The 11468-nt window shown below is 42.1% G+C and overlaps 1 protein-coding gene and 1 pseudogene across 2 annotated transcripts; both read right to left on the reverse strand.

Annotated features, from left to right (window-relative positions):
- Positions 1–914: 914 nt before the first annotated feature.
- LOC125508429 (Polynucleotidyl transferase, ribonuclease H-like superfamily protein) lies at positions 915–10942 on the reverse strand. 2 transcript variants are annotated; one of them, XM_087525889.1, is made up of 9 exons: positions 10714–10942; positions 10359–10430; positions 9081–9204; positions 8921–9008; positions 8679–8816; positions 8440–8527; positions 8234–8354; positions 7948–8138; positions 915–1269 (listed from the first exon to the last, which is right to left on the reverse strand). In XM_087525889.1, the coding sequence occupies exons 1-8, from the start codon at positions 10817–10819 to the stop codon at positions 7958–7960; spliced, it is 918 nt and encodes a 305-aa protein (XP_087382015.1). In that variant the 5' UTR covers positions 10820–10942; the 3' UTR covers positions 915–1269; positions 7948–7957. The 2 variants fall into 2 exon arrangements, with proteins under 2 accessions (XP_087382015.1, XP_048529101.1); XM_048673144.2 differs by lacking the exon at positions 915–1269 and having other exon boundaries at positions 7759–8138.
- LOC147971067 (uncharacterized) lies at positions 5277–7724 on the reverse strand (annotated as a pseudogene).
- Positions 10943–11468: the final 526 nt, after the last annotated feature.

The raw sequence follows: 11468 nt of genomic DNA on the forward strand, positions 1-11468 counted from the left end.
TGGCTCGGTCATGGTAGAACTTGACGAGTGGCCATAGTTGAGCTTGGCGGAGTCGTGGTGGGTGGCGCCGATATTTCTTTTTTTTCTTCACAAATATACGAAGCTTGTGTATCATTTCATTTATAGGAGTTGAAGGGAATACATGGGGTGGGGGTGGTGGGACATCATGGAACGCGTATACAAATTGACGTGTTCGTGAATGCTTGAGCAGAGGAACAAGGGGTCCTCGCCGGCCCTTGTCCATTGACGTGTGTCCTCTTGGATGGCTTGCACCAAGCGTGTAACGGAGTGCTGCAACCTGTCGAAACACACAGTCGTTGCAGTGCTTCCAAAGCCACCAAGCTGGGAATCTCTAGAAGGAACGGAACCGCCGCACATTCGAGGGGAAAAGATGTTCGCCGGAGACAATTATAGCCATGGCTAGAGATGAGGTTTTCCTGTTCTGGAGGTTGTTTCTTAATTGTTTTTTTGTCTTTCTTCTATAATTGCTGAGCTTGAGGTGCTTAGTCATTGCCACATTGTGGTCTTGGCTCTGTTCTGTATTAATCCCGGAGACTTTGGTCTTTCTCTTCTATACTGAATTGGCAGAACTCCTGTTGTTGCCCCTCAAAAGCCACCAAGCTATGAGAAGGAGGCAGGGTATACCTCGGTGGAGCACCATAGGGGCTTGCGATGTGGTAGCCCACCAGTCTGCAAACGTCGTCGCCAAGCAGGGCAGGGTAGCAATGGATTAGCAACGAGATAGAGAATAGCATGCCACGCCTGGCGGAAGAAAGGGCAGCCAGCCAGAAGATGTTGCATATCCTCATGGGTCTGATGGTTGACACTTCAATGGAAAAGAAATGTGTGTGATGGAGGAATTTCACTTTACATTTTTTTTGAAAGAAAGGGATTTTTCCCCCGATTTCATTAAAGAAACCAAGTAAGTTCGATACAACCAAAACGCAACACCACCGGTCACCCTCAACGCCTGCTAAGAAAGTCTGCACCAGCACGTAACCTACCCCCTCCCATCACTCCCTGCCTACTAACAGTAAGTAGAGGGAAGGGGAAACCACCAGAAAATCCCGAACTATCTTATTACATCAAAGGAATCAAAACAAAACTCTCAGGCAGCAAGAAGAGCGAACTATCTAAACTTTGATTTCAACCATCCTTCAGTCTTGGCACCCAGGTCGCCCATCCTCGTCTTGATTGGAAAAGATCACTGGCGACTCAATCCAGAAGCTTTGCGCCCCGTTGCAACTCCACTTTTGCGTCCTCCCTCGCCTGCAAGCAAATCCAATCATTAATCCAATGCGACATTCTAAACATCACTACACTAGGATCATTAGGCCAGACATGTTGAAAGCACGCTGAGTTTCTAGTTTTCCAAATGCTCCAGATTAGTGCTGCTATTCCGACAAAAAAATTCATCTTATTTTCTCCCCCAAAAGCATCTAACCAAACATGCATGCACGTGTCCATGTCACTGAAGTCGCAACTGAATCCAGCGCAATAACTGACAACGTTCCACATATATCTGGCAAGCGGGCATCAAAAAAAAGGTGGTTTATTGATTCTTTTCATTACAAAAAAGACATTTCGTTTCACATTTCCCTCCTCTATGCAACAAAACATCTCTATTTAGTATACTCTTATTCAAGATCAACCAGATAAAAGTTTTGATTTTCGGAGGAATTTTAACCTTCCAAAGAAAACTGTCAGGCCATTTGTCCCCAATTTGAAGAACAGAGTAGAAAGATTTCACACTAAAAACCCCTGTTTTGGCAGGAATCCAGTGTAGTTTATCACTCTCCTCGGTTAACTTCACTAATCTACATCGTTCAGTCATGTCCCGCCATTGAGTTTCTCTTTGCCCCACCAAAGCTCTTGTAAAACTAAGGATAGACATATTGGAGGAGATAACTTCATTTACTGTAATGTGTTGATTTAGGGAAATATTGTATAAACTAGGGAACGCGTCAGATATCCTCTGTTCCCCCAGCCATAAATCTTCACAAAATCTGGTCGTCTTACCATCCCCCACCTTAAATCTGCAACAGTTCAAAAACAGAGGTTTGCACCTTAGCAATCCCTGCCAAAAGTGCAAGTCACCTTGTTTTTTATTAATCTGTCCAAGTGTGGAATTTTTAACATACTTATCCCACAACAATCTTTTCCATAAGCTTTCTTCATTAAAAAGCTTCCACAACCATTTGGACAGTAGAGCAATATTCATAAAATCCAAATCCAAAATCCCTAAACCGCCTAAATCTTTTGGTCTGCACACTCTTTCCCAGGAAACTAAATGATTTTTATGTTTGTTTTCCTCACCACTCCAAAGAAAACTCGATCTGGGCCTGTCCAATCTTTTTTTGACTCCCTTTGGTAACCCATAAAAGGAGATCATGTAAAGTACCAGGCTAGTCAGGGAAGAATTAATCAGGGTCGTACGTCCAGCCATGTTAAGAAACCTCCCTAGCCAGCCCCCCATTCTCTTCTCAGTTTTGTTAACTGAAGGATTCCAATCACTATTCTTCAATCTACGGTCATCGACTGGGATTCCAAGGTACTTAAATGGGAGTGCCCCTCTTTTGCAAGTGAGAATCTCCTCAAAAAGTTTAGCTCTTTCATCCTCCAAGCCCACACATATCACTTCACTTTTATGAAAGTTAATTTTTAGCCCCGACATGATCTCAAAAATGCCTAGGATTCTCTTGATGTTTCTAGCTTGTTCCAGGTCATCCTGGAAGAGGAGTATAGTGTCGTCTGCATACTGCAGAATGCAAACATCATTTTCTTTATGATTTTTGGCCAGACCACATACCAAACCCCCTTCAAACGCTCTATCCATCAAAATAGCTAAATTATCCACAACAAGATCAAAAAGCAAGGGTGACATCGAGTCACCCTGCCGCAGCCCTTGATGTGTTTTGAAATAAGTTTCTCCATTCACCTTAACAGCTACCTTTCCTCCCATCACGGTTTTCATTACCCAATTGATCCATTTTTCTGGAAACTTTTTCATTTTAAGAGTTTGAAAAAGAAACGGCCATTTAACCTTGTCAAATGCCTTCTCAAAATCAATCTTAAAAAGAACCCCCTTCTTTTTTTGTTTATGCATAGAATTCAAGGTTTCATGCAAAACCAGAACACCTTCTAAAATGTACCTACCTTTTATAAAAAGCAGTTTGAGAGTCTCTAATTACTCCTGAAATTATTATAATCAATCTATTCACCAAAATTTTAGTGATTATCTTGAAAATAACATTCAGGAGGCAGATTGGTCTGTATTTTTGTATCTTATCCGCATCACTCCCTTTGGGCAAAAGAGAAATCACTCCATAATTTAGCCTGTCTAGGTCTAAATTATGTTCATAAAATTCCTCAAGAAGTGCCAACAAATCATCTTTAACAAGCTCCCAAAAATGTTGATAGAATTCAATATTAAAACCATCTGGACCAGCCGCCTTGTTCTTCTCCATGCCAAAAACAGCTTTTTTCTATTCGTCAATTGTGAATTTCTTGACAAGGAAATCCTGTTCATTTGCAGTGAGTGTTTCCACACCACTGGAGTCCATGTTTAAAGTCCTGATCTCAGGTTCTTTAAAAAGTTCTTTGTAAAACAGAGTGATATATTTCTTTAAATTCTCCTGCCCTTCAATCACCCCATCATCCTGCACAAGCTTAATGATTCTGTTTTTCCTAAGTCTGCCATTTGCTTTAGCATGATAATATTTAGTGTTAGCATCTCCCTTCTATAACTCTGTGTCATGAGACCTCTGGATCCATCTGATCTCTTCTTCTTTAAGAATTACCTTCAGAGACTCTTGACAAGCTTTTTTTATTTCCTTGTCATCATCACAAAGCTTCTCTTCTTCTTCCATTTTGTCTAATCTATTCAATTCTTCTAAGATTTCTTTTTTCTTTCTTCTAAAAATTGCTTCAATATTTAGATTCCACCCTTTCAAGACCTTCCTCATCTCCTTCATTTTGTTATGGAACCTATCCAAAATGGAACTCCCAGGATAGTTTGACTCCCACACCCTCCTAACTATCTCGTTCAAATCTGGCCTTTGAAACCAACTGTTTTCAAACATGAAAACTGAAGTTTTCGCAGGTGCAGTTCCAGTTTTCACGAGCAGCGGAGCATGGTCCGAGAATTCTCTGGGTAAGTCTTCAATGTAAACCAAAGTATATTTTTCCTCCCATGAGGTGGAAATTAGTACTCTGTCTAATAAGGCATAAGTGGGATCCTCATGATTATTAGACCAAGTATATTTCCTTCCTACTAAAGGAAGCTCCATCATTTCTCCAAAAGTAATCACCGAATTAAAAAGCATACTCCATTTGTTATAACCACCTGGCTTATTCTTATCACTACCTTTCCTAGTCATGTTAAAATCCCCTCCTACCAGCATGGGACGTTTCGAATTTTTGAAGATGTGAACCAACTCCACCAGAAATTTTGGTTTGCCTCTTGGTTGGGCATCTCCATACACCACAACCAGGTCCCAGCAAAAACCATCTCCAATGTTTCTGACTTTAATCTTGACAAAATATTCCCCTTGTTCCTTTTTCTCTTTAATGAGAGTTGCACTGTTTATGCCAACTAGGATTCCTCCAGATCTTCCTTTAGAAGGCAGAAAATCCCACTCAAACTTTTCTGATGCACTAAGATCAGACAAGTCCAATTTGTTGAAATCTGTCTTCATAGTTTCCTGTATGCCTACAAAGTCTAGATTATTTTTCCCAATTTGTTCTTTAATAAAATCTCTCTTCTTCTTCTCTCCAATCCCTCTAGAATTCCAAATTAGACCACTTATCATTTTAGATGAGAAAACCTATGAGATCTGCCTAAGTATACTCATAATACAAATGACTGTAACCCAGAGAGTAGAGAGAAACTAAAAGGGCACAAGGACACTATTTCCAGCTAGGGAGGTCAGTGAATGCTCCTTTTTTTCTTTCTTCTCAGCACAGTTTTTACTGGGGTTTTAACAGCCACAGCCTCAAAGCGAGCACTGTTAGCTTTAAGCCCCGACCTGATCCCTCCAAAAATGTCATCCATCCTCTCATCCACATTTTCATCTTCATCATCTTTACTTAAACTTAAAAGATCCTGAAGAATGTCATTGACATCTCCAGGTTCTAAAACGAGATCTTCCTCTTGATTATTTGGTTGTTCTCTAGAACTGGCTAAAAAAGGTCTCTCCTAGCCTTTTCTAAAGAGGACAGCAAATCCAAATTATGTTCCACCATGTCTAAGGTTACCCCCAAATCTACACCTAAAACGTCAGCTACATCGATAAGTTTTAAATTTTCGGCATAAATATTTTCAGAGATCTCAGGATTAGAAGCCACACCTTCAGATAGAACCATATTCTTGGCTCTGGCTAAAGTCATGGCTCTGTCCAGGATGGGTATGTCATCTCTGTTTTTTTATGCAATTCTCCCACTGTATCTCTGCCCCCCTTGATCTGCATTGTTAACTTTTTCATTCTCTTTGTTCTCCCCATCAGGGTTAGAGATCCCAAGCTTAGTACCAAAACTGACGGACTGAGATGCTTCGTACTCCTCTTCCATGTCCTCACCGGACCCATCTTCTAGCAATTTTTCTCCCTCTGTTTTTTCCCCTTCCCCGTTGATTGACGCTGATCCAACCTCCTCATCCAAATTACCTGGTTTGTCTTTGTTTGCATTTTTGTTATACATCAACACATCAGCAGCTTCCTGTTCTTTCAAAGCAGCGTCTCTTTCTTCTGCAGCTATCCTGGTTCTTGTGCTTGCGCATAGCTGATTCTGGGACACCCTTTCTTCATTAACCTTTGCCTTTTTAGCCTCTCTGCTTTCCTCTTCTTCTTGCTGAAAGTCCATCCACTCTTCATATCCTTGTGACATTTCCTCTTCCTCTTTAGCCCAACCATTTTCCACCACTTCTTCGACCTCAAAGAAAATCCTGAACACCATTAAGTCAGGAGTTGTCAATTTGGTCCATCTGGGAATTTTGGTGTGATCAACCACTGCAACTTTGAGGCAAACCTGTCCAGTTTTGTTCATCAGATCCATGTCAACCGTTTGGAGATAACCAATAGTTGAACCAATTTCACACAGGCCATGGTAGTTCTTCATTGTTTTTGGGACCCCCTTCGCTTTGACCCAGACCACTGATAGTTTGCCCACAGCCATTGCATCATCATTCCAAACCCTGACATTCACGGTGACGTTTCCACCTTTCAGAGGAACCCAGTCATATACAGCAGCTTCATTGCTTCATTGATTCTTGCCGTTGATGGAAAATTGACCAAGAACACCCCATCAGATACCTTTTTAGCTTTCCAGTCCCATCTCCACGGATAAGTTTTCGCCAAGCATTTGATCAAGTTGTCAGCTTCAATTTCCAGATCACAGCCTTCTCTTAATCTCACCAAAGCCACAACGTCATTTTTACCATTGCCTGTCGTCTCCTTAGCATGATCAGCCACAAAAATACCAAGCCCTTCCCCTCCGAAACCTACCAAAGTGGCAACAGGTTTTTTCTGATGCAGCCAGGCACAGAAATCAGAAATATGCGTATCCTTTGAGCAAATCACGCACCTGACTTTTGCATCACATCCCTTGGAATTATGTCCTTTCTTTCCACACTTGTGACACACGATCTTATCATTCGTCGATGTTTTACTCTCAGAAACAGCCACTGATCCCTGATTCCCTGTCAGCACAGCACCTGTTGAGTTTGCTTTGGAAACTTGACACAGCACCTGTTGAGTTTGCTTTGGAAACTTGAGCATCACTGCCCCCTCCCCCACTGGCTGTGTTCACCTTCTGCTGGTAAGTGCTGGCCACTGTGGGCAGATTATTTACATACTACAATCTTGCCCCTGAAGCGGACTGAAATCTCCTCTGGATAAGCGAGTTCATCTTTTTTTCTTTTTTGATAAAGACAAGCGAGTTCATCTACTGTAGCATTTCAGACAATTGGGATGCTTCACCCCGAAAGTTGATTTGGCAGTTGTGGCTCCCTAGGAAGATACTCCCACCGTCCCAAATTACTTGTCACGGAATGGATAGAAATGAATGTATTTAGAACTAAAAATACGTCTAGATATATCCATTTCTACGACAAGTAATTCGAGACGAAGGGACTAAATATGATGCTGTGGCGCTTTGACCACGACAGCCTGCCCCTGCGAGCGAACATCCAGCACCGTGGAAGTTCAAAAAAGAAAAAACATCCGGCACCGACGCACCGTGGCCCTACGCAGCAGACTAGACTAGGATGGCTGCCACATGTTCCTGAGCTGCAAATATACGAGCCCCTGCCAGCATGCCAATCCGGAGGGGTATTGACTACACAAAAGACAGGCAGGTTGCAGATACAACACGCCATTTCCTTGCTGAAACACCCATTACTGCTAGTATTACACTCCTTAAAAGCAAGCCAATTCGTGTCCGATCTTGGAAATGGGTCGGATCATCACTGAAACTGAAGCCACGATCCTCGACAATGCTCTAACTTCCGGTGATCGTAAGGAAAAACGTGTTGTTTCTTGCAGTAGAGCTTGTAACTCCGTTCTTCATGGCTTAGCAGCTCATGGAGCACGTATTGGCATGATGATGCACTTGGCTATGTAAACGCCATGGTGGCCAGAGATTTAGCTGTGCCAGTAATGTACTAAAGCGCAGCAGATTCCTATAAAAGGAAAATCAAACTGGCTCCATAACAGGACCAAGTCTGGGGTACACCTTACGGCTGCAAGCTGTGTAGTTCAGGAGTTGGATGTTGATAATTCAGGCTATTTGTATTAAGATTAGGATTGAATAAGGAACTATCTGATCCAGTCTTGGCCACCGGCTCAGTACAGTCCAACATCGGTTTCACTGGACTTGCAAGTGTTCCATGCAGAATAAACATACAAACTGAGCCCGGTAAAATAAAACCTCTAATCTGACAGTGCCACTGACCTAGTGCGTGTCACTGGAACTTTCTGACAAGCTCGAGTTTGCGAGCCTGGAAGAACTTACAACGGCCTTTTCCACTCGATTCGATCTCCTCCGACTTCCTTTTGAACCCTGTGAAGCCTAAGCTCGACAACGTGACCTGTCGCTTGGCGCTTCCGTAGCCAGCTGCATCTTCATCAACTTCGTCAGACTCCCTACAAGTGATCACATGCCACAAATCATAGTGGTGGTCATTCACATTTTGCTATTACTGCAGTGCAGCAGCATAAGGGTTCGAATTCAAACTTACCATGTGACTTCAACTCCATTCTTGAAGTATGGTGTGCAAGTTCCCCAGCTAAAACGCACCAAAGTTGGGAAACCAAATACTGGATGCTTATGATCTTTTAACCATTGTATAGTATTAGGATCTGCTCCATTAATTAGGAAGACCTTTTAAAAACAGTCATATGCATTAAACATTGACAACATCATTTATCAGGAGCAATCAGTTACCTCCTGGATAACCTGATCCAGTGTTCATATGCATATTCTGAGCTGTTTCATCAAATACCCAGTTTCGTAAGGCTCTATCCCTAGTGACCTGCAATGCATAAACAGATTCAAACTTGGTTGAAACAGTTCATAACAATACAGAGCCCATTTGTGTTAGTCTTGACTCTTAGACACTACTATTTGCTTTTTTATTTTGGGCATCAAAGTAGCCGCATCGGAAAAATTTCATGAAGAAATACCTTTGCAACTATACTTGCTCCACTAACAACAGGGTAGAGACTATCAGCTTTCTTGGCAACCACAAATTTGATGCCTGGAAACTTTTCCGTAAGTTTGACCCTGTACTTCTCAGGATCTCCAACTGTGTCGATATAGACCTTTGCAACAAGGTACACCATTATTCAAACTATGTTGTGAACATTTTCATTTAGAAAGGTTATCTGCGTACATGAATTACCATTTCAAGAACAAAATAACTTACCTCTGTCAGTAAAACTCCATTATCAATAGCTTTTCTAACAAGGCCTATTGCAGAGTTGTGGGATATTTCATTCAGATTAACTTTTGTCCTGAAAATCAAGAAGACTTTTAATCTACTAAAGAAGGTTGAGATTTGAAGTTCATAGTGTACTGAAGCATACCTTTTTAACATTTTGGCAGATAACACTTTTGAGCATATGACATCAACCTCCCACCCAATGGAGCTATTCATCTTGAGACTTTCAAACAGCTCCTCCCTTTGCTCCTCCTTCAAGGTCTTCGAATCTGTTCAAGAATAGAAGAACGATATGCTAACCAAGTTCACTGGTAAATCAGCAATGAAACTGTTGAAGAGTCTGGGCGATTTCACAACTTGTTAACTAAGTACGTACTACTTTAATTCTTCCGCTTCAGCGAATTCAGTACTCATGGAAAGCAGCATTACCATGCTACTCTAGGACTGGACAATTGGGGAATAATATTGAACATGGTAAAACTACCTAGATAAATTAAAGAATTGACGGCCCTAAAGTTTGAAATTCATGCACGGTGCAAAGAAATAGATGTGGGAGCTCTCAAATGGCAGAAACTGGTTTTTAAACTAAAGCTACTATTTGATGTTTTACTCAGATAAGAAGTACACGGAAGCAGTTATGAACTACTCCCTCCGTTCACTATCATAAGATGTTCTAACTTTTTTTCTAAATTGGATATATGTAGACACACTTTAGTGTGTTTGTTTGCTCATTTCAGTCTGTATGTAGTCCATATTGAAATATCCAAAACATCTTATAATAGTGAACGGAGGGAGTACAAGAATGGAGACAAAGGAGGTGGGGAGAGTGGGCGGGCCAGCGGAGGGTGAAGAAGAAGGGAACTATGGAGACATGTGATAATAGCAACAATTAATCAGGTTGTACTGAAAAGACAAGATGTCTGTACCATAGGTTTTTTTTTCTTCTGTCCATAAACTCAAGGGCTGAGGTTCACGCACACAGTGTTAGGTTATAAGAAACTATGCTTGTTTCTTTCCTCCGAAATCAACCAAAGTACTGAGCATGGTAACTTAATACGAGTCTTGGTCTTTAAATGATAATGTGATTCAGTTTCCAGATTTGCCTCTTGGTGCAGGATGCAAGTAATTTGTTCATGAAAGTAAAATGGTATCACTCCGTTCACAAATATAAGATGTTCTAACCTTTTTCTAAATCGGACGTATATAGACATATTTTAGTGTGTTTGTTCACTCATTCAGCCTGTATGTAGTCCACACTGAAATGTCCAAAACATCTTATACTTGTGAACGGAGGGAGTATGTCACAGCAACCTAAACTTAATTAAGGAGTTAAGCAATCCAGGCATTCCCACAAGCACAGCAGTCAAGCAAACTAGGAGTACTAAATTTATGAAAGACGAGAAAAGGGCATGAGTAGAGAGACCTGCAAAACTGAGAGTGGCAAGAGTGTCATGGTAGGAACGCGCGCAGTACATGCAGCCATACACCATGGGACCTGCGGGAGTGATAAACACGAAGTTATGATTCTTTTCGGAAAGAACACATCTAATATTTCTGCTTAATCCATTCGGAAATCCGAGTTCTGCCCCGGATATTTCATTGGGGATGCGCGCAGATCAGGTAAAAATTGCGAGCAAGATTCTATCTTTCAGTGGAAACGGGTTATCAACAATATAATTAGCAGTAACATGCAGCAGATCTAGAAGAAACGAACCCATGGCCCAATTCGCCAAACCGAAAGCTAAAATCAACAGAAAGACGGAGAAGAGGTGGTTTACCAAGAACAGGGCCGCGTCCAGCCTCGTCGATGCCCATGAGGCAAGGCTCTTTGGTGGCCCACTCCGGCCCTGCCGCCGCTGTCGCCATGGCCGCCGCCGCCGCCATCTCGGTCGCAGTTCTTCTTTTTCTTTTTTGATGAGTGAAATCTCAGTCGCAGCTGCGCGCGGGTAGACCTTTTTTTAGGGAGCGCGCGGGTAGACCGTAGACCTGATGCCGCGAAAACGGCTAGAGCCTCTTTCGATAACGCCACACATCCAGTTATATTGGCCCAATATACCTTCTAGCGGTTGTGCTTAATCGACCCAATACGGATTTTATAATAATCAGCCCAGTATGTATTTTTCTTAATAAAGGCCCGGTATTTTGTTTTTAAAGGCCAAATCTAAAAGGAATAGTATATATAGGCCATTGTATACTTGATCACGGCCGTTTCACTGGACCAGCCCGCGTAACTCAAAATGAGTTTGAACTCGATGGCTCAAAGAAGAGACGGCTGTAGAAATTGTACGGGGATTTTGATATTTTGCCACGATTTTACTTCGCACTTTGACGATTAGCCACTTGTTACTTTGTATTTTCTTATTTGCCACTGCTTTGTTTGGATTTGGATGTTTTGCCCTAGTCATGTGGGACCCCATAGAAATCACCAGATTGCCCCCTGCCCGTCTGGTTCACCAAGGAGACGAGCTCGTTCCCCATCTGGCGCTCATCTGTCGCTACCGTTGCTCGACGGAAGACGGCGGCGACTCGTCCC

This window comes from Triticum urartu, chromosome 5A, assembly GCF_056163025.1.
Source record: "Triticum urartu cultivar PI428250 chromosome 5A, HENAU_Tu73, whole genome shotgun sequence".
Taxonomy (NCBI): Eukaryota; Viridiplantae; Streptophyta; class Magnoliopsida; order Poales; family Poaceae; genus Triticum; species Triticum urartu.

Excerpts from the sequence above, each read along its gene's own strand:
- LOC125508429 (XM_087525889.1), bottom strand. The coding sequence starts at position 10,819 with ATGGCGGCGGCGGCGGCCATGGCGACAGCGGCGGCAGGGCCGGAGTGG. Across the intron at positions 9,009-9,080 it reads TCTGCCAAAATGTTAAAAAG|GACAAAAGTTAATCTGAATG; the intron begins GTATGCTTCAGT and ends CTTGATTTTCAG. Across the intron at positions 8,139-8,233 it reads AATGGAGTTGAAGTCACATG|GGAGTCTGACGAAGTTGATG; the intron begins GTAAGTTTGAAT and ends GATCACTTGTAG.